The sequence below is a fragment of the Hyperolius riggenbachi genome, chromosome 1, assembly GCF_040937935.1.
Source record: "Hyperolius riggenbachi isolate aHypRig1 chromosome 1, aHypRig1.pri, whole genome shotgun sequence".
Classification (NCBI taxonomy): Eukaryota; Metazoa; Chordata; class Amphibia; order Anura; family Hyperoliidae; genus Hyperolius; species Hyperolius riggenbachi.
The window spans coordinates 617,863,569-617,891,468 of NC_090646.1; the positions used below are offsets into that span (position 1 = coordinate 617,863,569).

At 43.1% G+C, this 27,900-nt stretch overlaps 1 protein-coding gene across 4 annotated transcripts in view; it reads right to left on the reverse strand.

Annotated features, from left to right (window-relative positions):
* WDR70 (WD repeat domain 70) overlaps positions 1-27,900 on the reverse strand; it is a 345,359-nt gene that overhangs the window by 48,991 nt on the left and 268,468 nt on the right. For all 4 annotated transcript variants that reach the window (XR_011023493.1, XM_068250618.1, XM_068250633.1 and 1 more), the window contains 2 exons: positions 18,339-18,439; positions 4,885-4,964 (listed from right to left, as the gene is read on the reverse strand). Coding sequence is in view for 3 of the 4 variants with exons in the window: in XM_068250618.1 (XP_068106719.1) it covers positions 4,885-4,964; positions 18,339-18,439 (181 nt within the window). In the remaining variant the exon portion in view is untranslated. The remainder of the gene's footprint in view (positions 1-4,884; positions 4,965-18,338; positions 18,440-27,900) is intronic.

Here is a 27,900-nt window from a genome sequence, read left to right on the forward strand (position 1 = left end):
TAAAGCGATATCAGTATATAAAATTAATATCCCACCTAGCATTGAGGCCATTAGGTTCCCTAGTGCCCATCTGTAGGATCCAAAATGCCTCCCGTGTACGTAATTTCATATAGAGATCACAACGTCTAAAAGGGGCAGTAACCCTCTCAATTCCCTGAAATGAGAAACCCTCCATATTGCAACCATGCCTCTCCCTGTAATGCCTCGCAACATTGCTAATATTATCTGTTTTCCAGGAGGCCGCATTAAAGTGCTCCCAGATCCTTTGTCTCAAGCAACGCGTAGTGCAGCCCACATATTGTAGGTTGCAAATAGTGCATGTGACCACATAGACAACAGATTTAGTGCTGCAGTTAATAAATTGTCGTATAGGAAATGTTTTTTGGGTAGCAGCCGAAAAAACACCACGTGAAGAACGATGGTGAATGCAATAGTTGCAGGAAGAAAGTCCACATCTATGTGACCCCAAAACAGACAGCCATGTAGACCGTTGGGGTGCAGCATTAGATTGGAACAAACTGGGAGAGAGGGTGGACGACAGGGAGGGAGCCCTTTTGTAGGCAAATCTACATCCCGGCTCAAGAATTTCTTGCAGCTTATCATCAGCATACAATACAGGGATATACTTCTTGATAACCCCTATAACTTGGTTATATTGTTGGCTATAGGTGGTAATAAAATTTAAAGGGGCAGCGTTGGTGTCCTGTACAGTATCCGGACTGTTTCTCAGAAGTCTGTCCCTGTCCCTGGAGATAGCAATTCTCTGGGCCCTATCCAGATCGGAGTCCGAATAGCCCCTAGACCTGAACCGCGATCTGAGGACAGAGAATTCCTGAATGGTGAATTCCTCTGTAGAGCAATTCCTCCTAGCCCTAATAAATTCTCCAACAGGGACCCCTCTAAGGGTATGTCTCGGGTGGCAGCTTGTAGCTTGTAATAAGGAATTTCCAGCACAAGGCTTTCTATATGTTCTGGTCTCTATTCTACCAGATTCACCAAAACCAAACAGGGTAATGTCAAGAAAATCTATTTGCTTATCGTTAGACATACAGGTAAATGAAAGATTAAAGTCATTCGAATTGATATATGATAAAAATTGTTGCAAAGTTTCCTCTGTGCCCTGCCAAATTAACAAAAGGTCGTCAATAAAACGACCATACCAAATAATAGAGTCCAAGAAGGGGTTCGAGTCGCCAAAAATGCGGAGCTCCTCCCACCACCCCATAAAGAGGTTAGCGAGAGAGGGCGAAAATTTCGCCCCCATAGAAGCTCCGCACTTCTGGAGATAGAACCCCCCATCGAATGAAAAATAATTATGTGACAAAAGAAATTCCATTACTACCAAGATGTATGCTTGGAGTGAAGCTGAAAAGGAGCTGTAACTAGACAAATGGAACTGAAGGGCATCCCCAGCTAGACCATGTGGGATGGAGGAGTATAGAGCCCTAACATCGAGGGTCACCCATTTATAATGTGGTCTCCACTGCACATCCTCTAAACTGGCCAAAACATGCTTAGTGTCCTTAATGAGACCTGGAAGTCTCAAAACCAATGGCTGCAGGTGAGAATCAAGCCATTCCCCCAATCTCTCCCCAAAGGACCCAATCCCAGAGACAATGGGCCTACCCTCAGGTGGGGTGGCAGGTTTGTGCACCTTGGGGAGGTGGTGAAAAATGGGGATAACAGGATTCCGAACCCTGAGAAATTCAGCCATATTCTTTTTAAGTAACCCCATGGATTCCCCTATAGAGATCAACTGGTCAAACTCTAATTTATAGTCAAAGGTGGGGTCTGAGGGGAGATGTATGTAGGTGTTAGGATCCTGTAGCTGGCGCATAGCTTCCGCTTTGTAGTCAGTGGCATTAAGCACAACCACCGCCCCCCCCCCCCCCTTGTCAGCATTTCTAATAACAATGTCAGATCTTGACTTCAAGTTCTCTAATGCCTGCCATTCCAAGGGGGTTAGGTTGTGTCTAAGTCCACTAGTTTCTGCTAAAAGTTTCAAATCTTTCTCTACCAGATCCTGGAAAATTTCTACTGGTGAGGATCTACAGTACACTGGATAATAGTCACGATTAAGAGGGAGCGGTAAATTGACATCCTCTATACTAATGAGACCAACATTCTCTGATGCTAAGTGTTGTGCCGTAGCTATAGTACAAGTGCCAGAAAACAAAGGTATAGGAGGTAGTGGTACCGAAGTACGGTGGGGCAATGTATTGGAAGTGGTTTGTGTAAGGAAGTGTTTTTTTAATAAAAGTGTTCTAATAAATTTATTGACATCCTTAAGTGTGTCAAAAAGACTAAATTTACAAGCAGGGACAAAATTAAGGCCCCTGGAAAGAAGTGAAATCTCCTCCTGTGATAAAATAGCATCAGAGATGTTGATAACATTCATGGGCTGAATTACATTCTTCTTCCTGTGTTTCCGCCCCCCTCTCCGTGTCTTCCTCCCTGTCCTCCCCCTGGGGTCGGCCGGGACCTGTGCCATCTCCGTTTGGACCTCTTGGGTTGTCTGGGATGGGGTCGTTTTATTGACGACCTTTTGTTAATTTGCCAGGGCACAGAGGAAACTTTGCAACAATTTTTATCATATATCAATTCGAATGACTTTAATCTTTCATTTACCTGTATGTCTAACGATAAGCAAATAGATTTTCTTGACATTACCCTGTTTGGTTTTGGTGAATCTGGTAGAATAGAGACCAGAACATATAGAAAGCCTTGTGCTGGAAATTCCTTATTACAAGCTACAAGCTGCCACCCGAGACATACCCTTAGAGGGGTCCCTGTTGGAGAATTTATTAGGGCTAGGAGGAATTGCTCTACAGAGGAATTCACCATTCAGGAATTCTCTGTCCTCAGATCGCGGTTCAGGTCTAGGGGCTATTCGGACTCCGATCTGGATAGGGCCCAGAGAATTGCTATCTCCAGGGACAGGGACAGACTTCTGAGAAACAGTCCGGATACTGTACAGGACACCAACGCTGCCCCTTTAAATTTTATTACCACCTATAGCCAACAATATAACCAAGTTATAGGGGTTATCAAGAAGTATATCCCTGTATTGTATGCTGATGATAAGCTGCAAGAAATTCTTGAGCCGGGATGTAGATTTGCCTACAAAAGGGCTCCCTCCCTGTCGTCCACCCTCTCTCCCAGTTTGTTCCAATCTAATGCTGCACCCCAACGGTCTACATGGCTGTCTGTTTTGGGGTCACATAGATGTGGACTTTCTTCCTGCAACTATTGCATTCACCATCGTTCTTCACGTGGTGTTTTTTCGGCTGCTACCCAAAAAACATTTCCTATACGACAATTTATTAACTGCAGCACTAAATCTGTTGTCTATGTGGTCACATGCACTATTTGCAACCTACAATATGTGGGCTGCACTACGCGTTGCTTGAGACAAAGGATCTGGGAGCACTTTAATGCGGCCTCCTGGAAAACAGATAATATTAGCAATGTTGCGAGGCATTACAGGGAGAGGCATGGTTGCAATATGGAGGGTTTCTCATTTCAGGGAATTGAGAGGGTTACTGCCCCTTTTAGACGTTGTGATCTCTATATGAAATTACGTACACGGGAGGCATTTTGGATCCTACAGATGGGCACTAGGGAACCTAATGGCCTCAATGCTAGGTGGGATATTAATTTTATATACTGATATCGCTTTAATCTTGACTTTTTGCATTTTTGTATTTTTGTACATCTGTAGTTTTATATTATTGTATTGTATTTTTCTATTATGTACTTTGTTTTTTAATTAGTGTATTTGATATACATTGGAATATCGGGACGGTGGATTTCCCATATATATATAACCCATATATACTCCTGTGCAGGTTTTTACTCCTGCAGCTTTAAGTCCTCTTGGCCTCTTGTGTATACACACCCTGGGGCGGAGCCGGGCTAGTATATATGGTCCACCTTGATCTCAGTATGTTTAGGCTATGAGTAAGGATATGATCCGAAACATGTCAGCCATTTTACTGCCTTTGTGAATTGCATTGAATAAAAACCCTTGGACTCTACCTGCGGGTGTGCGGATTCTGTTCCTCCTGTATCCTGATCTGCTGCACTGGTTTCCAGCACCTTGCCTTGGGTAATAGAGGTTGAGCGATCTCACCCACTACATTTACTTCTAGGCCCTGGATACCCGATGGACTTGTTGCAACTGCATCCCCCCCCCCCCTCCCCACCCACACAAACAATCTTAGATCAAGAGGATCTAATAACTTGGTCACCCCCAGAGTCCACTTCAACACCTTTGGAGACAAAGCCTTCTGTCATGCTGCCCCTACACTTTGGAACTCCCTGCCACACCCAATCAGGACATCTCCATCCTGAGAAGCATTAAGTCCAAACTAAGAAGCCACCTGTTTAGTCTGGCATTTATGAACACATGATTATTTCCTCTATAACACGGTCCAGCCTGCAACCCTGTATTGATCGGAGACATATCTATGCACTTTGAGTCCTGTGGGAGAAAAGCTATTTTACAAATATTATTGCATTGTATTGATTCACACCTGAAGTTCCAGCTCTGCTGACATCATAAAGCATTTTTTGTGACCCTGACTCGACCTGAGCACATGTGATGTTACCAACAAAGCATAACCTGCTGTTGGGAACCCGAGGACAGGTCTAGAAGACACGGGTATACATCTGCCTAACTGATACTTGTTAAACTTTTCCATGCACTGGAGCCCTTGCTGTACATTTCAGTCTCACTAATGACATGTCCTTTGACAGCAATACATAAAATAATGCAGAGTAACCAGAAACATCTGCCAGGATAAAGCACCGACCTCAAACCAGAATCCCTCGAACCGTAGAGTTATGGGAATCAAGTTCAAGATGAATGAAGGAACTACTTACGAGTGATAATGTAGTCTTGAGTGAGAGTTCCAGCTTGCCGGGCTTTCCTTTTGGTTTTAACCACACATAATTTGGCTCCCCTGGTGAAAATAAATAAATAAAAACATGTTAAGACTTATCAATATGATTCGCTATCACACTTCAGTGAAAATAATGTAATTAAAAAAAGTGCTTAATTTTTACAATAATTATGAATAAATTATTTAGTCAGTGTTTGCCTATTGTAAAATCTTTCCTCTCCCTGATTTATATTCTGACATTTATCACATGGTGACATTTTTACTGCTGGCAGGTGATGTCAGTGGAAGGAGATGCTGCTTGCTTTATTGGCTGTTGGAAACAGCTGTAAACAGCGATTTCCCACAATGCAATAAGGTTCACAGACAGGAAACAGTCAGGACCATGGTCCTGACATCACATTGTGGGAGGGGTTTCACCACAATATTAGTCATACAGAGCTCCCTGATGATCAGTTTGTGAAAACGAAAATAATTCTCCTGGGAAAGGGGGCATCAGCTACTGATTGGGATGAAGTTTAATTCTTGGTTACGGTTTCTCTTTAAAGAGACTCCGTAACAAAAATGGCATCCTGTTTTTTATCATCCTACAAGTTCCAAAAGCTATTCTAATGTGTTCTTGCTTACTGCAGATCTTTCTGCTATCACAGTCTCTGTAATAAATCAATGTATCTTTCCCCTGTCAGACTTGTCGGCCTGTGTCTGGAAGGCTGCCAAGTTCTTCAGTGTTGTGGTTCTGCTATGAACTCCCCCTTTCAGGCCCCTCTCTGCACACTGCCTGTGTGATATTTAGATTAGTGCAGCTTCTCTCTTCTCTTTTACAAGCTGGATAAATCGTCCTCTGAGCTGGCTGGGCTTTCACATACTGAGGAATTGCAGACAAGGGCAAAGCTGTTTGCAAGAAGAAAAGAGCAGCCTGAAACTTCAGTGCATGAGAGATGCAGGGGAAAGAAACACACAAATGATCTCTTGAGATTCAAAAGGAAGGGTGTATACAGCCTGCTTGTGTATGGTTGTATTTTCTATGTGTGGACATACTGTACATCAACCTACTTCCTGTTTTGGTGGCCATTTTGTTTGTTTATAAACAAACTTTTTAAAACTGTTTTTAACCACTTTTAATGCAGCGGGGAGCGGCGAAATTGTGACAGAGGGTAATAGGAGATGTCCCCTAACGCACTGGTATGTTTACTTTTGTGCGATTTTAACAATACAGATTCTCTTTAAGACTTACAGTGGCTTGCAAAAGTATTCGGCCCCCTTGAAGTTTTCCACATTTTGTCACATTACTGCCACAAACATGCATCAATTTTATTGGAATTCCACATGAAAGACCAATACAAAGTGGTGTACACATGAGAAGTGGAACGAAAATCATACATGATTCCAAACATTTTTTACAAATGAATAACTGCAAAGTGGGGTGTGCGTAATTATTCAGCCCCCTGAGTAAATACTTTGTAGAACCACCTTTTGCTGCTTCTTCTTTGCAAAACAGCTCCAGCTCAGTCAGATTTGATGGACAGCGTTTGTGAACAGCAGTTTTCAGATCTTGCCACAGATTCTCGATTGGATTTAGATCTGGACTTTGACTGGGCCATTCTAACACATAGATATGTTTTGTTTTAAACCATTCCATTGTTGCCCTGGCTTTATGTTTAGGGCCATTGTCCTGCTGGAAGGTGAACCTCCGCCCCAGTCTCAAGTCTTTTGCAGTCTCCAAGAGGTTTTCTTCCAAGTTTGCCCTGTATTTGGCTCCATACATCTTCCCATCAACTCTTACCAGCTTCCCTGTCCCTGCTGAAGAGATGCACCCCCCGAGCATGGTGCTGCCACCACCATATTTGACAGTGGGGATGGTCTGTTCAGAGTGATGTGCAGTGGTAGTTTTCCGCCACACATAGCGTTTTGCATTTTGGCCAAAAAGTTCCATTTTGGTCTCATCTGACCAGAGCACCTTCTTCCACATGGTTGCTGTGTCCCCCACATGGCTCGTGGCAAACTGCAAACGGGACTTCTTATGCTTTCTGTTAACAATGCCTTTCTTCTTGCCACTCTTCCATAAAGGCCAACTTTGTACAGTGCATGACTAATAGTTGTCCTATGGACAGAGTCTCCCACCTGAGCTGTAGATCTCTGCAGCTCGTCCAGAGTCACCATGGGCCTCTTGACTGCATTTCTGATCAGCGCTCTCCTTGTTCGGCCTGTGAGTTTAGGTGGATGACCTTGTCTTGGTAGGTTTACAGTTGTGCCATACTCCTTCCATTTCTGAATGATCGCTTGAACAGTGCTCCTTGGGATGTTCAAGGCTTTGGAAATCTTTTCCTGCTTTAAATCCCTGACCTGTCTTGTGTGTTCTTTGGACTTCACGGTGTTGTTGCTCCCAATATTCTCTTAGACAACCTCTAAGGCCCTCACAGAGCAGCTGTATTTCTACTGACAGTAGATTACACACAGGTGCACTCTATTTAGTCATTAGCACTCATCAGGCAATGTCTATAGACAACTGACTGCACTCAGATCAAAGGGGGCCGAATAGTTATGCACACACCACTTATGCAGTTATTTATTTGTAAAAAATGTTTGGAATCATGTATGATTTTCGTTCCACTTCTCATGTGTACACCACTTTGTATTGGTCTTTCAAGTGGCATTCCAATAAAATTGATTCATGTTTGTGGCAGTAATATGACAAAATGTGGAAAACTTCAAGGGGGCCGAATACTTTTGCAACCCACTGTATCAATATGATTCGTTATCACTTAAAGAGAATCTGTATTGTTAAAATCGCTCAAAAGTAAACATACCAGTGCGTTAGGGGACATCTCCTATTACCCTCTGTCACAATTTCGCCGCTCCTCGCCGCATTAAAAGTGGTTAAAAACAGTTTTAAAAAGTTTGTTTGTAAACAAACAAAATGGCCACCAAAACAGGAAGTAGGTTGATGTACAGTATGTCCACACATAGAAAAATACATCCATACACAAGCAGGCTGTATACAGCATTCCTTTTGAATCTCAAGAGATCATTTGTGTGTTTCTTTCCCCCATGTACTGAAGTTTCAGGCTGCTCTTTTCTTCCTGCAAACAGCTTTGCCCTTGTTTGTAATTCCTCAATGTGAAAGCCCAGCCAGCTTAGAGGACGATTTATCCAGCTTGTAAAAGATAAGAGAGAAGAGAGAAGCTGCTCTAATCTAAATAACACACAGGCAGTGTGCAGAGAGAGGCCTGGAAGGGGGAGTTCATAGCAGAACCACAACACTGAGGAACTTGGCAGCCTTCCAGACACAGGCAGACAAGTCTGACAGGGGAAAGATACATTGATTTATTACAGAGACAGTGATAGTATAAAGTGCTGCAGTAAGCCAGAACACATTAGAATAGCTTTTGGAACTTGTAGGATGATAAAAAACAGGATGCAATTTTTGTTACGGAGTCTCTTTAAGATGATCAATTTATTCTCTAGAAACTGTCCTCCAGGAGAACCCACTAAGGAGAATGTAATCTATTTGGCTAGATGAACAAGAATGAGTATGCGAGAAGGAAATTGTCCCCTTCTTGGGGTGAATAGCACATTTTCAGTGATCATTAGACTTACAGTATTATTCCTTGTTGTATGGCAACTGTTGCATTACTTTATACTGGAAGGACATTAATTATTTGCATTAAAGGGCCACTATCAAGAAAAATTTAAAATACATTTAAACACATACAAACAAGAAGTATGTTTCTTCCAGAGTAAAATGAGCCATACATTACTTTTCTCCTATGTTGCTGTCACTTACAGTAGGTAGTAGAAACCTGACAGAACTGACAGGTTTTTGACTAGTTCATCTATCTCTTCATGGGGGATTTTCAGTATTTCATTAATTAATTAATTGGGTTATTATAGGGATAGGAAATGTATATTTTTTTATGTAATATTCTTTTTGGCCACACATTTTCCTGTCCGGTTAGAATGCATCTCAAGCTGTGTTCCAGCCAACAGGAAATTACATTTACTGTAATTTTACAATAGAATGATTACTGTTGCTCATTGCAACAGCAATCATTTCAGGTTTAAACATTTAGATTGGGTTTAGGAACATATGTTCTTATTCCCCAATCTATTCACAACCGCTGTGGCCGCGTGCAATGGGAGTAAAAAGACAGGAACGAGGATCTACGCCCCTGGGAGCTCAGGTGAGATTTTCAGGGACATAGATACTTGTCTCAAAGGAGTGGAAGAGGTTAAGAAGGCAAGCTACTGTTTTTCATATCATCTTAGTGAGGAGGCTTTTTGTTCTCTTTCAGCCCCTTAAGGCCACTTCACACTTGAGCGTTTTGCCGGCGATTTCGGCAAAACGTTCAAACACTAGCAATTTTCAAAGCGCTAGGGTAATAAAAGTGTATGGGCCCGTTCTCATGTGGGCGATTTGCCGCAAATCGCCCAAAAACGCTAAACGCAAACGCGTAGCCTGCACCATTTTCAGGCGATTTTCCGGCGATCGCGTTTCAGTGCTATAGAAGCGCAAAACGCGATCGCTAAAAAATTGCCAGATGTGAATGGTGATTTTTTGGCATTAACCGCCAAAAAACGCCAGAGCAAAACGCTAGCAAAATCGCTAGCGTTTTGCAATCAGCAAGTGTGAATGGGCCCTTACAAACTCCTAGGTGTTCTGGTTCATCATGAGCCTGCTGGGCAAACTGTAACTCTAAATATTTTTGGGGTGACAGAAGTGGCAGGTTTACTTTGAAGCAGAACTGGATTAGTGGTTCATTTTTCTGATTGGAAGTGCAGTGACCTGTATGTTTTCTACTGAGGACGACAAGCTTGTTAAACACGGAATATTCGCACATTTTACAGCTTTATGTAGGCCATATACTGTAATTATTGTGGGATGAACAGGGCTTTACAGCACAATAAAACATCTAATATTACAATGTAACAGCAACGCATTAAAATGATTTCACAGATCACTGCGGAATATAAACACGTTACATAAATATGCGTAACCCCCGCAGTAAAAAGTGTGCCTATGTGGTTTTAAAGGGCTCTCCTTTTATTAAATAAGCAGAAATCATCATGATATTAACAATAATGACTTCTGCTTTAAGCTAAATTCCAGGAAAGTATAAGGGGGAAAAAAAAAAAAAAACAGCCTTACCTCTTACATAAACAGGAATAGAGCGGATTGTTAAAGGACCACTGTCGTGACAAAAGTAAGCCGTTAAAAGCTGACAGAATCTACAGGTTTTGGACTAGTCCATCCCCTCATGGGTGATTCTCAGGCAGGGAACACATTTGTCTTTCAGTATTCTGCACGCGTTTTTCTGCGTACATTTTCTGCACACCAAGTGTGTTTCTATGCAGGAAAATGCGGACATTTTTTAACAGCAGCTATTAATACAGAAAACTGACAAAATGTATTATTTATTTATTGTATTTATAAATATGTGCGGAATCATGATGCATAATGTCAGTTTTTTTTTCTGCGCGCGAAAAATGCATTAAGTGTGAACTAGCTCATTGACTAACATGAGTTCTCAGTTTTCTTGTGCAGAAAACGCATACGAAAACAGTCAAGTGTGTTCCCTGCGTCAGGTTTTCTTTGCTTTCAGAAGCACTTCCTGAATGTCAGTTTGACTGCCAAATCAGTAAGATACCAGCCAGCCTCCCTACTCACTTGTACACTGTTTTGTCAGTTAAGCTTAGCAACTGCCGTTTAGGAAATGCTATTGAAATAAAAGAAAGCCCTGAGAATCCCCCATGATGAGTTGGACTGGTCTAACACCTGTCGGTTCTGTCAGCTTTTAACTGCTTACTTTTTTTTACACAGTATAATGCAGTCAATTATTTTCGATACCCAATTTTATGGTAATTTTCCTGGTTTCAGCATCAGAAACTTTCTACACCTATACTGTATGTTACTGTGTACTGAATGTATTCCCCGCCCTCCCACTGATGTTTGGCCTAGGCTGTATAGGTAGGCAGAATTCTCCCCAAGAGCATTCTGGGAAACCAGGTATATTTTCTATTGGCTTTAGAACTCTCAGTAACCAAACATTCCGCAGAGATCACCTGACAGCAGTTAAGAGGCCACCACTTGTGATACATTTCAGAAACTAAATCAGGGTGAGGAAAGATTTTACAATGGGCTAACACTGACTAGATAATTTATAAATTAATTTTGTGAAAATTGTTTTTAACAATTTTTGTTTTAATTATGCTATTTTCACTACAGTCCCTCCATAAAGTAGATTTTGATCAACAGCGGCCCCGTTTCCTCAACTACAAGCAAGAAAAAACATGCTCAGTCTACAAGGTAGCTAAAGCCCCAATTCTAGACTATGATGGGCTCCTATGAGGGAGTTAGTGACTCTGTGATGTGCAGCAGAAGATGTTTGTGATATGTAAATAAACAATTGTTATCATTATTAATGTAATAGCTGATGACCCGGCATTGCCCAGGTATGCATTTGACTGGTGTTGGCTCTGCCCACTTTTTCTAACCCTACCACACAATTACTCAATAACTTAGTTTGTGAGCTTTGTGGTCTTTGGCAGCAATAATTTGCATTGAAATGAAAAATTTAATTGGCTGCGGCTCCACCCCCTTTTCTGAATTTGAACCGCAGTCACCTAATGGCTAACTGTACCAGCTTTGAGGCTTGTGCCCTTAACAGTGCAATAATGGCAGCAATAATTAAATATTCTCCTTGAAAATCAAAAGGTGAATTTTGATTGGCTTTTGCAGGCTCCACTCACTTTTCTGAATATTAATCCCAGTCACCCAACGACCAACTGTGCAACGTTTGAGAACCCTACCATTAACAGTGTAAGAATGGCTGCTGTTTACATTTTCCCAGTGAAATTTGTATTTGTCTCTGCCCACTTTTTCGTTATGGGGACAAAAATGTAGCCTATATGTTATTCCAGGTACTGTACTATGTGTGTGCCAAATTTCATTCAAATCCGTTCAGCCATTGTTGGGTGATTGAGTAACAAACATCCAAACTTTTGCATTTATAATATTAGTGAGATAAAGCGCCAAAATATTCTGTGTCGCTGTACAAAGAAAGAAACTAACATGGGGTACATAATAACACTGACAATGGTGTACACCAAATATAGGCACTGGTACAAAATACTGAATTGGTAATTACAGTGACAAATGTAACATGATGAATAAAATGTATAACAAATTGCAAGACACAAAAGGGTGAGAGAGCTCTGCCCCTGCAAGCTTACAATATAAAGGACACAATAATAATAATAATTGTGAAACAATTATAAATGGTTGTTTACATTTTGGAAAAGTATCCAGCAGTGCTACTTCTATGTTGTAATACTAACAACACTGTTGCTAAAAATGGTGACTTTCTAGACAAGAACGCCAAATGCAATGTGACTTCCACTCATGGAAAACTTTATTGGCTACTAACTGTTCACCATTGATAAGCTTTTAGTCATAGCTGTAGCCTGAGGTCACGACCCCATGACGTGGTTCTTAATCTTGTGGTCACTACCTCATTGATTAGTCACTTAGAAAGTTGATTTACAGTGTTTTGATTGACAGGGACGGCAATAAAAACACATTTTCTGTCCCAGATCTGTGATATTATTGACCCATATATCAGAGAATGTCTATAAAGTACTTGTTCAAAAATGAAGCGGTTCCTTGTGGTTTAATGGTCACTAGAACATGACAAGATGCAGATTGATTTTGTGCTGGCAGTGAGATGTAAGCGGTAATTATTGTGTGCTGATCATTAGCTTGAGATCTTCACTGTAGTCGGTCAAAGGATCACTAATGTGGAAACATTTTTTAACATTTAAAATACATATAAACACATACAAATAAGTAGTATGTTTCTTCTAGGGTAAAATGAGCTCTAAATTACTTTTCTTCTATGTTGCTGTCACTTACAGTAGATAGTAGAAATATGACAGAAATGACAGATTTTTGACTAGTCCATCTCTTTATGGGGATTCTCAGTATTCAATGTTTTTTTTTTTTTTTTTTAACAAAAGCACTCACTGGACAAGATATATACAAAGATGCACCCCCTTCCCCTGACCTGTTTCCACACCATTCTGACAGCTGGACTGAGCAACTGCCGTTCACTAAGTGTTTTTAGAAATAAAGAAAACTTTGAGAATCCCCCATGAGGAGATGGGCTAGTCTAAAACCTGTCAGTTCTGTCAGATTTCTACTACATACTGTCAGTGACAGCAACATAGGAGGAAAGTAATTTTAGCACATTTTACTCTGGGAGAAATGTACTTTTTATTTATGTGTTTTCATGTCTTTTTAGTTTTACAATTTTCCCACGATAGTGGTGCTTTAAGGTAGCCATTCATCTATCGATTTTGCAGTCAGATCGACCATCCGATTTGATAATTTTGTAGAAATGGATGAAAGCCGGAGCCGTAACAAGCATACCCGATCGACAATTCAACCGATTTCAAGCTGAAATCAGTCGAATGTATTGCTCAAGCATGCTGTGAAAATCTCAGGCATTTGTGGTTGATCGGTTGCATGGCGATAATTGCGCGCAGTAGCATGCAGCTGCCCCTGTTCCCCCCGAGCCACGTGTATCTTTTTCTTTGTGTTCCTGCCCGCAATTGCATTCTGCGCTAATAGCACAATGCCGTTGCAGGTAGGAACGAAAAGAAAGATACGCGCGGCCCCGGGCGCGCAGGCGCCATCGACTTACAAGTCGGTGGTAAACTAGCTGGTGGCAGGAGAACAGAGGATCGTGGAGGACCGGCGCGGGACAGGAAGGCTGCAAGGAGCTGGCAGAAGCCCCAGGTAAGTGAAACACTTTTTTTAAGTCTTCAGTCTCGCTTTAAGTGTCCCAGAGTTAGAATAAGGTCAATAGTTCATGTATTTTATCGCTCTATTCTCTCAGAAGTTGTATTCTGCCAGAAAAACTTTTATGGCTGTAATTTGTTCGTCAGTGAGGCTTACTATATTCCCAACAAGGTACCGGACAAGACAGAAGCGGCCACTTCCATGCCTAGAAATTAAATCTTTCAGGCAGCAAAATAAAGCAAGTAAAACAGCCTGGTTATTAATATAATAATTAGGATTAAGAAGTCGCTCTCTGTAGATAGGAGAAAGAAAGGGGTATCCCCCTCTACCAGGGGTGGATATCAATTATAACGTAATGAAGAACAGAAGCGCCAACAGGATAAAATCAATTCTTAAAACTTTTAAAATTTCTTAGGAGGCAGTGGTGGACTTACCCCCCGCAAGCAGACACAAAAACTGTGTATTCAAAACAATCAAATTTATTGGTACACTCTAGAGGTTTTTTGCAACGCGTTTCACAGGTGTATTCCCGCTTTCTCAGGCAATTTGTTTGCCTGAGGATTGTTTTGAATACACAGTTTTTGTGCCTGCATGTGGGGGGTAAGTCCACCACTGCCTCCTAAGCAATTTTAAAAGTTTTAAGAATTGATTTTATCCTGTTGGCGCCTCTGTTCTTCATTACATTATATACCGTATGTGACTAAAGATATTGCTATAGCATTAGGTTTAATGATCTAGGATGATTTATTTTTATTTAATTATAGAATCAGGGTCCCAATGTCTATGCCACTCAGCCGCAGAGAGGGGAGAGAGGTGAGGGCACCATGTTGTGATTATGTTGGCTGCTTGATCAGCTGCCTGGGTAGAATTACAAATATTTTGGCAGCTTATCACATACACTTTATTTGAACTACATAATTAGCTGTCTTGTCTGGAATTCATTTATTTCTTGTGAGAGAAGCACATGGGCTCCCACTGTTCCTGCTGCACACTCTGTCCTGTAACATGAATAGAGACACTGGGAACACTAGAAATGAGTGTAGTGGGTGTGCAGACTGGGAAAGCAGATCACAGATATTGCCCTGCTCAGGTCAGCCAGACTAAATGTAACGCTAAGCAGACATGGATTGGTAGCGGCCTAATCTATGATTGATACACCACATTGCACCATCCCACTCTGATCAAATGTCAGCAGAAAATCAATCACACTAATATCCTGCTATAGATTTCTACTGCTTCATGCGGTACAAAGCTATGTAGCCGATGAGGTCTGCTGCCCAATCAACTATTAACCCCCCCCCCCCAAATCGATTGGAAGGTTATCGATCACAAAAGTGTATGGGGGGACAGATCTCTAGCAGATTGGATCAAAGTGATGGCATTTTCGTATTTGGCAAACCATCCTCTATCTTCCACTGGTGGCGGCGGACTAACAAACACTGCGAAAACTTGGATGACGTGACATGTTGAGATAAACATGTATGTACAGTGCTGCCCATAATTATTCATATCCCTGGGAAATTTTGACTTGAAGTAACTTTTATTCAACTAGCAAGTAATTTTTTGATGGGAAGTGACATAGGTGTCTCCCAAAAGATAATAAGACGATGTACAAGAGGCATTGTTATCTCAATAATCAATAGAAAAGCCTTTATTGACTATTACAGCAATCAAATGCTTCCTATAATTGCAGATCACCTTTTTACATGTCTCCAGAAGTATTTTCGCCCATTCATTTTTAGCAATGAGCTCTAAATCTTTCAGGTTGGAGGGTCTTCTTGCCATCACCCTGATCTTTAGCTCCCTCCACGGATTCTCAATTGGATTCAAGTCAGAACTCTGGCTGGGCCACTCCAAAACTTTAATGTTGTTGTCTGCTAACCATTTCTTCACCACTTTTGCTGGGTGTTTTGGGTCATTGTCATGCTGAAATGTCCACTGGTGCCCAAGGCCAACTTTCTTTGCAGACTGCCTGATGTTGTTCAGCAAATCCTCATGTATTGCTCTTTTTTTATGGTGCCGTTTACTGTGATTGGGTTCCCTGGTCCACTGGCTGAAAAACACCCTTAAAGGAGAACTGTAGTGAGAGTTATATGGAGGCTGCCATATTGATTTCTTTTGAAGCAATACTAGTTACCTGGCTATCCTGCTGATCCTCTGTCTCTAATAGTATTAGCCACAAACCCTGAACAAGCATGCAGCAGATCAGGTGTTTGACATTTTTGTCAGATCCGACAAGGTTAGCTTAGCTGCATGCTTGTTTCTGGTGGGATTCACACTACTGCAGTCAAATAGCTCAGCAGGGCTGCCAGGGACGGATCTAGGGGGGGGGGGGGGGGGAGACGGGTCTCTTGCCCCAGGCTCAGTTTGTTGAATTCTTAAAAAGGCGGAAACATTTGGATGGGGAATGGCAGTTTAGGCGCCAAAACCTGACCTTTAGGCGCCAAAACCTGACCTTGCCCCAGGCGCAACTTGGTCTAGATCCGTCCCTGAGGGCTGCCAGGCAACTGGTATTGCTTAAAAGGAAATCAATATGGCAGCCTCCATATACCTCTCACTGCAGTTCTCCTTTAAAGCATTAGGTTCCCACCACCATGTTTGACAGCGAGGATAGTGTTCTTTGGGTTGAAGGCTTCACCTTTTTTACGCCAAGTGAAGGAAACATTGTGACCAAACAATTCAATTTTTGTTTCAACTGAACATAACACAGAAGACCAGAAGTCTTCTTCTTTGTGCAGATGAGCATATGCAAAGGCCAAGCCAGCTTTTGTGTGCCTTATCTGGAGAAGCGAAGTCCTCCTTGGTCTGCATCAGTGGAATCCAGCAGTGTGCAGTGTCCGTTGGATTGTCTGCCTTGAGGCTAATTTCACACCAGGACGTTGCGTTAGAGGGGGCGTTAAGGTCGCATAACGTCCCCCTAACTCAACGCCTGGTGGTGCTGGATCTGGACGTCAGAGTGAGCCGCGTTGTGCAGCTCACTCTGGCGTCAGTGATGCCGTGATGCGCACTCTTGTGCGCATGCGGCATCACGTGGTCCCGCCGGCCAATCGCCGCACAGAGCGGCTGCTCCAGGAAGTAAACACTGCACGTCATAACGTGCAGTGCATATTAATTAGCCATGTGCCTGGCCGCTCTACGCTCCTCCCCAACATTACTGAGCATGTGCAAGCAGTCTAACGCGGCTCAGCCGCGTCCAAAGTACTGCATGCAGTACGTTGCCTTGTGACGCAGCGTTACAATGTAATGCAACGTCCGCACTGTGAACAGCCCCATTGATTTTTCATTACTGTGCGGTGGGCTGCGTTACAGGCTGCTCTAACGTGCGCCTGTAACGTCCCACTGTGAAACCAGCCTGAGACTTTGGCCTCAATTCACTAAGCTTATCTCCTGTCTTTAATAACTCTTCTAGAGTTGTTACCATGGTGATAAGGCATGTAGTATTCAGGAAACATTTTACCTCAGGCAAACCTAAAGTCAACTCTTCTGTCTTTAAGTTAACTCTTTAATCCTTAAAATAACTGCAGAGTTAAAGACAGGCTGTTCATTAACTGCATGTGAAAATAACTACAGAGGAGGTAACGTAAGGAATGAAGAGATAAGATAACTCTCTTACTAGGGGAGGTAAGTTTTCTCTTGCCTTATTATCTCCAGCATGATCTTAGTGAATTGAGGCCATTGCCACCAGCAGAGCCCAGATTCATCAGCATAGCCTTGGTGGTGGATCCTTGGATCCTTTTTCACCTCTCTCACTATCCTCCTGGTCAGCAAAGGTGTCACTTTTGGCTTCCGACCACGTCCTATTGAGATTTTCCAAAGTGCGGAACATCTTGCATTTTTTAATAATACTTTGCACTGTAGCTACTGGAACTTGAAAACCCTTTAGAAACAGCCTTGTAACCCTTTCCTGACTTGTGAGCAACCACAATGCGCATCTGCAGGTCCGCACTGAGCTCCTTTGTCTTAGCCATGACTGTCCACAAACCAACTGCAGAGAGCTGCTGTTTTTTACCTGTTGAGCTGATTAAAATAGCTGTTCCCAATTAATCAGGGTATTTAGGATGCTTCAGAACAGCTTGGACTATTTGGAATGGTATAGAACTTTGGATTTCCCCACAGACTGTGAAAGTTTGCGAAGGGTATAAATAATTTTGGACTGGGCACTTTTTGCTGAAATGTAAATAAAAGCTGAGAAATGTTTTTTTTTCCTCCACAATAATGCCTCTTGTACATAATCTTATTATGTTTTGGGAGACACCTTTGTCATTTCCCATCAAAAAATTACTTGCTGGTTGAATAAAAGTAACTTTAAGTAAAAGTTTGCCAGGGGTACGAATAATTATTGGCAGCACTGTACAATGCTGAGTATATTAATAACTCGGCTGTTTCTTTTTTCTGCCTGAAAGAGTTAACCTTTGTGCAATCGTTGTACTTTTTGGGTTTTCTTTAGGTTTTCGGGGGAATTAAAAAAAAAAGCACATTTAAATGATCAAAGTAAATTATAAGCTTCAAAAAAGCACCTTTGATTTATGATTAAAAATAAAACAAACAAGAGAAAAAAGTTCTTAGTAAAAAGCACATACTGTACTAATGATCTCAGTAATGTATATAGCATACACAGTTATTAATGCAGGAATCCTCACCTTTGACTCTGTACTGGATCATAATACACTTTGGCAAGTCCATTACCAGTGCCCACCATGATCTGATTCAGCTTGGGGTGCCATAGACATCGCACGACACTCTGGAATAAACCAAAGGCAACACTGTAAGCCCTTCACCAAACAAGAGACTGACATGTTAAATTATTATGTAGTATTTGTATAGCTGACATCTTTCGCAACGTTGTACCAAGTTTATTGTCTTGTCACTAACTGGGGGCTCACAATCTAATCACTACCATAGTCATATGTGTATGTATGTATCCTGTAGTGCCTAGGTCCTCAACATGTGGCACACTTACCCCCATGGGGGAACTCAGGCTTGATATATATATGGACAGAGGCACTCAGTGTTGATGATACTGGCAGATGCTGTTTACTCCTACCTGTTGTTGCCTGATGAAGCGGGTTTGTATCCCGCAAAACGCGTTGTACTTTATTTGGAGTTTCCAATAAAATTGTTTTGACTGAAAATCCACAGTCGTATGTTCTGCTTGGAGGAGGTGAGTCCACCACTGCCTCCTCTATTACCAAGATGGGTTTTTAAGTTTGTTTAGTGTTTTTTTATCCTATTGGCGCCTCTGTTATCCTATTATCTACATCAAGTCCACCCTTGGTGGAGGGTTGTACCCTTCCTCCTTCTACTACAGAGAGCGACTTCTTAATCCTGAGTGGGGTCAGGACAATCTCCCGTCCTGCTTTGACAGTGGTTGCCTACTTGGTAACCCTGGTTTGTGAGTATTAAATTAAATATAATATTACTCTTCCAATTATACATTACCAGTACATACTACACTATATTGGGCTCTTGGTGTTCTCTCTTTTTCTTATCCTTTTCAGGCTTGATATACTTAGCCAAGAATAACAAACTTAGCATTTTAGAAAATGATAAATCTTATCTAAACAACACCAAATTAGTGTTTTAGCTAATGAAAAGCAATAGTAAATACTTGGAAATCGTTTAAAACCAATAATCATGTACTACAATTAAATATATATTTGTCAAGGGGTACTTGTGATTATGTTTACTATGCTAGGGGGCACTTGGGGAGTACAGGATTTTAAAAAGGGGTACATACCAATAAAATGTTGAGAAACACTGGTGTATGTATCTAGTTTAGGGCCAATTTAGGAGGAAGCCAATCAACTTATGTGTATATTTTTGGCATGTGGGAGGAAACTGGAGTGCCCGGAGGAAACCCACACAGACACGAGGAGAACATACAAATTCCATGCAGATAGTGCCTTGGCTGGGATTTGAAACGGGTGCTGCAAGGCAAGAGGAATGCTAACTGCTACGCCACTGTGCTGCCCACATTGCTATGCTAAGTAATCTGCACTAGATTTACTTCAACTGTCCTTCCACTGGCTTTGATAGAACAGTTCCAGCATTTGAAGGGAATATAGTATTTTCTAACATACCCATTTTAATTACTTACTAATTACGTACTTATTACTTACATACACAAGTTACATTACAATCAAATGTTTCAGCTTTTTGGTGTCCCGCTTTATGAGGCTCTGTCAGCAGGAGAGAGTATCACTTTACTGTTATACAAAAACAAGTCTCCAATAGATTGAGTAGATTGAAATCTACCAATGAATGTTTAAAGGACAATTACTGCAGAAAATTGTAACGTTTAAAACAAACACAAAAATGTAGTATTTTCCAAGAGTAAAATCCACTATGAATTATTTGCTTACTTTGCCGCTGTCACTTACAGTAGTTAGTGGAAATCTGACAGGCTTTGGACTAGTCCATCTTTTCATCACACAGTAGCTCAATTCACAGATCCTAGGCTGGCTGTGGTATCATTATTACACAATGACCACGCCTAGAAACAGACACGTACACACTCTCCTACGTAACCCCGGCAACTACACACTACTAGCACTCTGCTGCAACAACTGCCAGCGTCTGCCATGCTCTCTCATAGTACAATACAGACACACACTGCCCAATCCTCTCCTACGTAACCCCGGCAACTACAGACTACCAGCACTCTGCTGCAACAACTGCCAGAATCTGCCATGCTCTCTCATAGTACAATACAGACACACACACTGCCCAATCCTCTCCTACGTAACCCCGGCAACTACAGACTACCAGCACTCTGCTGCAGCAACTGCCAGCGTCTGCCATGCACTCTTATAGTACAATACAGACACACACTGCCCTATCCTCTCCTACGTAACCCCGGCAACTACAGACTACCAGCACTCTGCTGCAGCAACTGCCAGCATCTGCCATGCTCTCTCATAGTACAATACAGACACACACTGCCCAATCCTCTCCTACGTAACCCTGGCAACTACAGACTACCAGCACTCTGCTGCAACAACTGCCAGCGTCTGCCATGCTCTCTCATAGTACAATACAGACACATACACTGCCCAATCCTCTCCTACGTAACCCCGGCAACTACAGACTACCAGCATTCAACTGCAACAACTGCCAGCGTCTGCCATGCTCTCTTATAGTACATTACTGACACACACTGCCCAATCCTCTCCTACGTAACCCCGGCAACTACAGACTACTAGCACTCTGCTGCAACAACTGCCAGCGTCTGCCATGCTCTCTCATAGTACAATACAGTTACAGACACACTGCACAATCCTCTCCTACGTAACCCCGGCAACTACACACTACTAGCACTCTGCTGCAACAACTGCCAGCGTCTGCCATGCTCTCTCATAGTACAATACAGACACACACACTGCCCAATCCTCTCCTACGTAACCCTGGCAACTACAGACTACCAGCACTCTGCTGAAACAACTGCCAGCGTCTGCCATGCTCTCTCATAGTACAATACAGACACACACTGCCCAATCCTCTCCTACGTAACCCCGGCAACTACAGACTACCAGCACTCTGCTGCAACAACTGCCAGAATCTGCCATGCTCTCTCATAGTACAATACAGACACACACACTGCCCAATCCTCTCCTACGTAACCCCGGCAACTACAGACTACCAGCACTCTGCTGCAGCAACTGCCAGCGTCTGCCATGCACTCTTATAGTACAATACAGACACACACTGCCCTATCCTCTCCTACGTAACCCCGGCAACTACAGACTACCAGCACTCTGCTGCAGCAACTGCCAGCATCTGCCATGCTCTCTCATAGTACAATACAGACACACACTGCCCAATCCTCTCCTACGTAACCCCGGCAACTACAGACTACCAGCATTCAACTGCAACAACTGCCAGCGTCTGCCATGCTCTCTTATAGTACATTACTGACACACACTGCCCAATCCTCTCCTACGTAACCCCGGCAACTACAGACTACTAGCACTCTGCTGCAACAACTGCCAGCATCTGCCATGCTCTCTCATAGTACAATACAGTTACAGACACACTGCCCAATCCTCTCCTACGTAACCCCGGCAACTACAGACTACCAGCACTCTGCTGCAACAACTGCCAGCGTCTGCCATGCTATCTCATAGTACAATACAGACACACACACTGCCCAATCCTCTCCTACGTAACCCCGGCAACTACAGACTACCAGCACTCTGCTGCAACAACTGCCAGTGTCTGCCATGCTCTCTCATAGTACAATACAGACACACACTGCCCAATCCTCTCCTATGTAACCCCGGCAACTACAGACTACCAGCACTCTGCTGCAACAACTGCCAGCGTCCGCCATGCTCTCTTATAGAACAATACAGACACACACACTGCCCAATGCTCTCCTACGTAACCCCGGCAACTACAGACTACCAGCACTCTGCTGCAACAACTGCCAGCGTCCGCCATGCTCTCTTATAGAACAATACAGACACACACACTGCCCAATGCTCTCCTACGTAACCCCGGCAACTACAGACTACCAGCACTCTGCTGCAGCAACTGCCAGCGTCTGCCATGCTCTCTCATAGTACAATACAGACACACACACTGCCCAATCCTCTCCTACGTAACCCGGCAACTACAGACTACTAGCACTCTGCTGCAACAACTGCCAGCGTCTGCCATGCTCTCTCATAGTACAATACAGACACATACACTGCCCAATCCTCTCCTACGTAACCCCGGCAACTACAGACTACCAGCATTCAACTGCAACAACTGCCAGCGTCTGCCATGCTCTCTTATAGTACATTACTGACACACACTGCCCAATCCTCTCCTACGTAACCCCGGCAACTACAGACTACCAGCACTCTGCTGCAACAACTGCCAGCGTCTGCCATGCTCTCTCATAGTACAATACAGTTACAGACACACTGCCCAATCCTCTCCTACGTAACCCCGGCAACTACAGACTACCAGCACTCTGCTGCAACAACTGCCAGCGTCTGCCATGCTATCTCATAGTACAATACAGACACACACACTGCCCAATCCTCTCCTACGTAACCCCGGCAACTACAGACTACCAGCACTCTGCTGCAACAACTGCCAGCGTCTGCCATGCTATCTCATAGTACAATACAGACACACACTGCCCAATCCTCTCCTACGTAACCCCGGCAACTACAGACTACCAGCACTCTGCTGCAGCAACTGCCAGCGTCTGCCATGCTATCTCATAGTACAATACAGACACACACACTGCCTAATCCTCTCCTACGTAACCCCGGCAACTACAGACTACCAGCACTCTGCTGCAACAACTGCCAGCGTCTGCCATGCTCTCTTATAGTACAATACAGACACACACACTGCCCAATCCTCTCCTACGTAACCCCGGCAACTACAGACTACCAGCACTCTGCTGCAACAACTGCCAGAATCTGCCATGCTCTCTCATAGTACAATACAGACACACACACTGCCTAATCCTCTCCTACGTAACCCCGGCAACTACAGACTACCAGCACTCTGCTGCAGCAACTGCCAGCGTCTGCCATGCTCTCTCATAGTACAATACAGACACACACACTGCCCAATCCTCTCCTACGTAACCCCGGCAACTACAGACTACCAGCACTCTGCTGCAACAACTACCAGCGTCTGCCATGCTCTCTCATAGTACAATACAGACACACACTGCCCAATCCTCTCCTACGTAACCCCGGCAACTACAGACTACCAGCACTCTGCTGCAGCAACTGCCAGAATCTGCCATGCTCTCTCATAGTACAATACAGACACACACACTGCTCAATCCTCTCCTACGTAACCCCGGCAACTACAGACTACCAGCACTCTGCTGCAGCAACTGCCAGTGTCTGCCATGCTATCTCATAGTACATTACTGACACACACTGCCCAATCCTCTCCTACGTAACCCCGGCAACTACAGACTACCAGCACTCTGCTGCAGCAACTGCCAGCGTCTGCCATGCTATCTCATAGTACAATACAGACACACACACTGCCCAATCCTCTCCTACGTAACCCGGCAACTACAGACTACTAGCACTCTGCTGCAACAACTGCCAGCGTCTGCCATGCTCTCTCATAGTACAATACAGACACACACACTGCTCAATCCTCTCCTACGTAACCCCGGCAACTACAGACTACCAGCACTCTGCTGCAGCAACTGCCAGTGTCTGCCATGCTATCTCATAGTACATTACTGACACACACTGCCCAATCCTCTCCTACGTAACCCCGGCAACTACAGACTACCAGCACTCTGCTGCAACAACTGCCAGCGTCTGCCATGCTCTCTCATAGTACAATACAGACACACACACTGCCCAATCCTCTCCTACGTAACCCCGGCAACTACAGACTACCAGCACTCTGCTGCAACAACTGCCAGCGTCTGCCATGCTCTCTCATAGTACAATACAGACACACACTGCCCAATCCTCTCCTACGTAACCCCAGCAACTACAGACTACCAGCACTCTGCTGCAACAACTGCCAGCGTCTGCCATGCTCTCTCATAGTACATTACTGACACACACTGCCCAATTCTCTCCTACGTAACCCCGGCAACTACACACTACTAGCACTCTGCTGCAACAACTGCCAGCATCTGCCATGCTCTCTTATAGTACAATAAAACAAAAAGTAACCTTTTCACTGGAATGAAGGATTCCAAATCACGCTGCCAAGAACATTTTCAGATCTGTTCCCGGCATTAATTATTACAAGGCTGGAGAAGGCCAGAAGTGGGTGTGATTGGAGCACTGTAACAAAGCAGGCAAATCTGTTTCTGGAAGTCGCAATGTGGCGCCAGCAATGTGTTATAAATAGGATGCAGCGAAATATCAGCATTAGAGATGTGAGTTAAGGATACATATGCTTATGCAAACTTTAGATGAATAGAGAAAGCAGGAGAGTCCACAACCATGACTACTTTTGCTTGATTGATTATTGAAAAGCTCATGACTGTGTAGATCAGGGGTCCCCAAACTTTTTCGGTCGAGGACCGGGTCAACATACTTCAGACTGCTGGGGGGCCGGAGTATACATAAAATGATGTAGAAAAGCATAACATTGAGCCTCGGCATTGTAGACTAAACAGCGCCAATTAACATGGGCAGCCCTCATGTCTCCCATTTAACTAGAGCAGATGTTATGCCCCACAACACACCGTGCAAATATTGTGACCCTAACATAGCAAATCATATGTGAGCCATAATGTCACTCAATGGCCTGCAAAAGCCTACAGCACTGTGTGTGTGTGTGTGGGGGGGGGGGGGGGGGCGGTAAAAAAAGCCTCAGGGGGCCGCATTCGGCCCGCTAACTTTAGTTTGAGGACCACTGGTGTAGATCATGATAGACTGTGGCAGATTCTCATGGATACCAGGCCGTCTCATGGGTGTCTGCATGAGTGCTGCTGGCATTGGGGAGCTATAATTCATTAAGGGAACCATGTATGCCAACATGTACTTTGACATCCTGAAGCAGAGCATGATATCTTCCCTTTGGAAACTTGGTTGCGGGGCAAGGTCTCTATCACTCTAACATTTACCAGATAGAGGTTAGACTCATAGGGCCAGATTTATCAACGCATTACCGACAGTTTTTTCTTCTAAAGGTGGCCACTAACGATCCAATTTCTAGCGAAAAATCGTTCACTACACCATCAACGAATCAATCTTTGCCCAACAACCGAGATCATTTACAACCAATCCGATCAGAATTTCTGATCGCTCTAACGATTTTTCGATAGAAATTGGACCGTTAGTGCCCAGTTTAAAACTGTTCTAACCAGCAGAGGAACAGTCCTGAATGATAGTAAGAAACTTCTCAAATCCCACGTAATAGCGGCAGTTTAGCGTGGATTTCTAGAGCTGCACTACAGTTAAGAAAAGTGCAAATCCATCCCTAAACTGTCGCATACTAAGAAGTGCTTCATAGCAGTTCTCCAGATAGTGCAGCAGTGCAGGATAGACATGATTTGTGAAGGGCTCCTCCCCCTCACTCACAGCCTGCTGACAGGAGATGTGTTGGTCACCTCAGCAAATAGTATTTTCTCTCACACACTGCACTGCCTGAGAGACCTTCCTGACTTCTCCTATTCCTAACAGTTTAAGAAGGAATCTGCATTATTTAGTGATTTCTTAGGATGTCTGAGACAGTTCTGCACAGATTACTAAAAACCTACTAATATTTTGTCTCAGACACTCTTGATAAATGTCCCCCAGTGAGTTCACCAGATAGAAGAGTCATAGAGGAGTGGAAGAGGATTTCAGTGGCCACCTGTAAAGCTCTAGTGAACGCCATGCCCATGAGAGATAAGGCAGTGCTGGAAAATAATGGCGGACACACAAAGTATTGACACTTTGGGCGCAATTTTAACATTCTTCTATTTTGGGTGTACTCACTTTTGTTGCCAGCAATTTATACATTAAAGCGGGATTATACTACCAAAACTAAAATTTCAGTAACTGCTCTCAGTTACATATTTGAAAGCGTACCCTGTGTGTAAAATCATGTATTTTCACTGCAGAGAGCAGTAGAAGCTTGTTTATCTCTTGTCATCGGCAAAGGCAAGAATTGCTCACTGCTTGTGTCTTTCTCCAGTACCACACAGCACCGCATAATACCAGAATTACAGTGGTGCACATGCAAGGGGTGGGGCCACAACTTGCAAAATAGCACTGGTCCCGCCACCAAGCTACTGATGCCAGGATGCGCACTTGCCTTAGTGTGCGGAGGTAGAGAGGGACATTTATCAAGACGGGTGTCAGAGACAAAATATTGGTAGGTTTTTAGAAATCTGTGCAGAACTGTCTCAGGCATCTTAACCACTTAAGCCCGTAGGGTTGCTTATTTTTTTTGCATCTGAGCAACTTTCACCTCCCATTCATTTGCCAATAACTTTATCACTACTCATTACAATAAATTGGTCTATAGCTTGTTTGTTCTGCCACCAATTAGGCTTTCTTTGGGTGATACATTTTGCTAAGAATTATTTTATTCTAAATCCATTTTAACAGGAATATTAAGAAAGAAATGGAAAAAAATAATTATTTCTCAGGTTTTGGCCATTATAGTTTGAAATTAATAGATGCTACCATAATTAAAACCCATGTATTTTATTTGCCCATTTGTCCCGGTTATTACACCATTTAAATTATGGCCCTATCACAATGTATGGCGCCGATACATTATTTGGAAATAAAGGTGCATTTTTTCAATTTGCGTCCATCACTATTTTCAAGCCCATAATTAAAAAAAATTATATTAATATACTCTCTTGACATGCATATTTAAAAAGTTCAGACCCTTAGGTAACTATTTATGTTTTTTTTTTATTGTAATTTTTTTTTATTAAAAATTGTATGTGTAATTTTTGGTGTGGGAGGTAAACAGCTAATTTTAAATGTAAAAAAATGTATTTATTTATTAAAAAATGGATGTGTGTGTAGTTTTACTATTTGGCCACAGTGAAAAAGTCCTGGAAGCGTGATCGTATGCTTCCAGGAAGAAGAATGAAGACGGGGAACTTTTTGTGACTCCAAAAAACCGCAGCCTCTGATTAGAGGCTGTCGGTTTTTCTGCGGGGGGCTTTGATCAATGAATGGGATCTATAATCCCATTCATTGATCGCTGGGCTAACGGCCGGCGGCTGGAGTGCGAGCGGCCCGCAGGAGTGCGCGCAGCCCAACTGGACGAGAATGTTCGTCCAGTTGGGTTTAAGTGGGTAAAGGACCACTATCGTGAAAAAAGTAGGCAGTTAAAATCTGACAGAACCGAAAGGTTTTGGGCCTGTCCATCTCCTCTAGGGGGATTCTCAGGGTTTTCTTTGTTTTCAACAGCATTCCCTTAACAGCAGTTGCAAAGTCTAACTGACAAAATAGAGTGCAAGTGAGAAGGGAGGCCGGCTGGTATCTTACTATTTTGGCAGTTAAACTGCTGCTCAGGAAATGCTGTTGAAAACAAAGAAAACCCTGAGAACTACCTATGAGGAGATGGACTGGCCCAAAACCTGTTGGTTCTGTCAGATTTTAACTGCCTACTTTTTTTTCACGATAATGGTCCTTTAAGAAATCACTAGATAGTGCAGATTCCTTCTTAAAGGGAACCTGAAGCGAGTAAAATTATTTAAAATAAACACATGATGTACCTGCAAATGAATATTACATACTAACCTCACTGTCAGTTCCT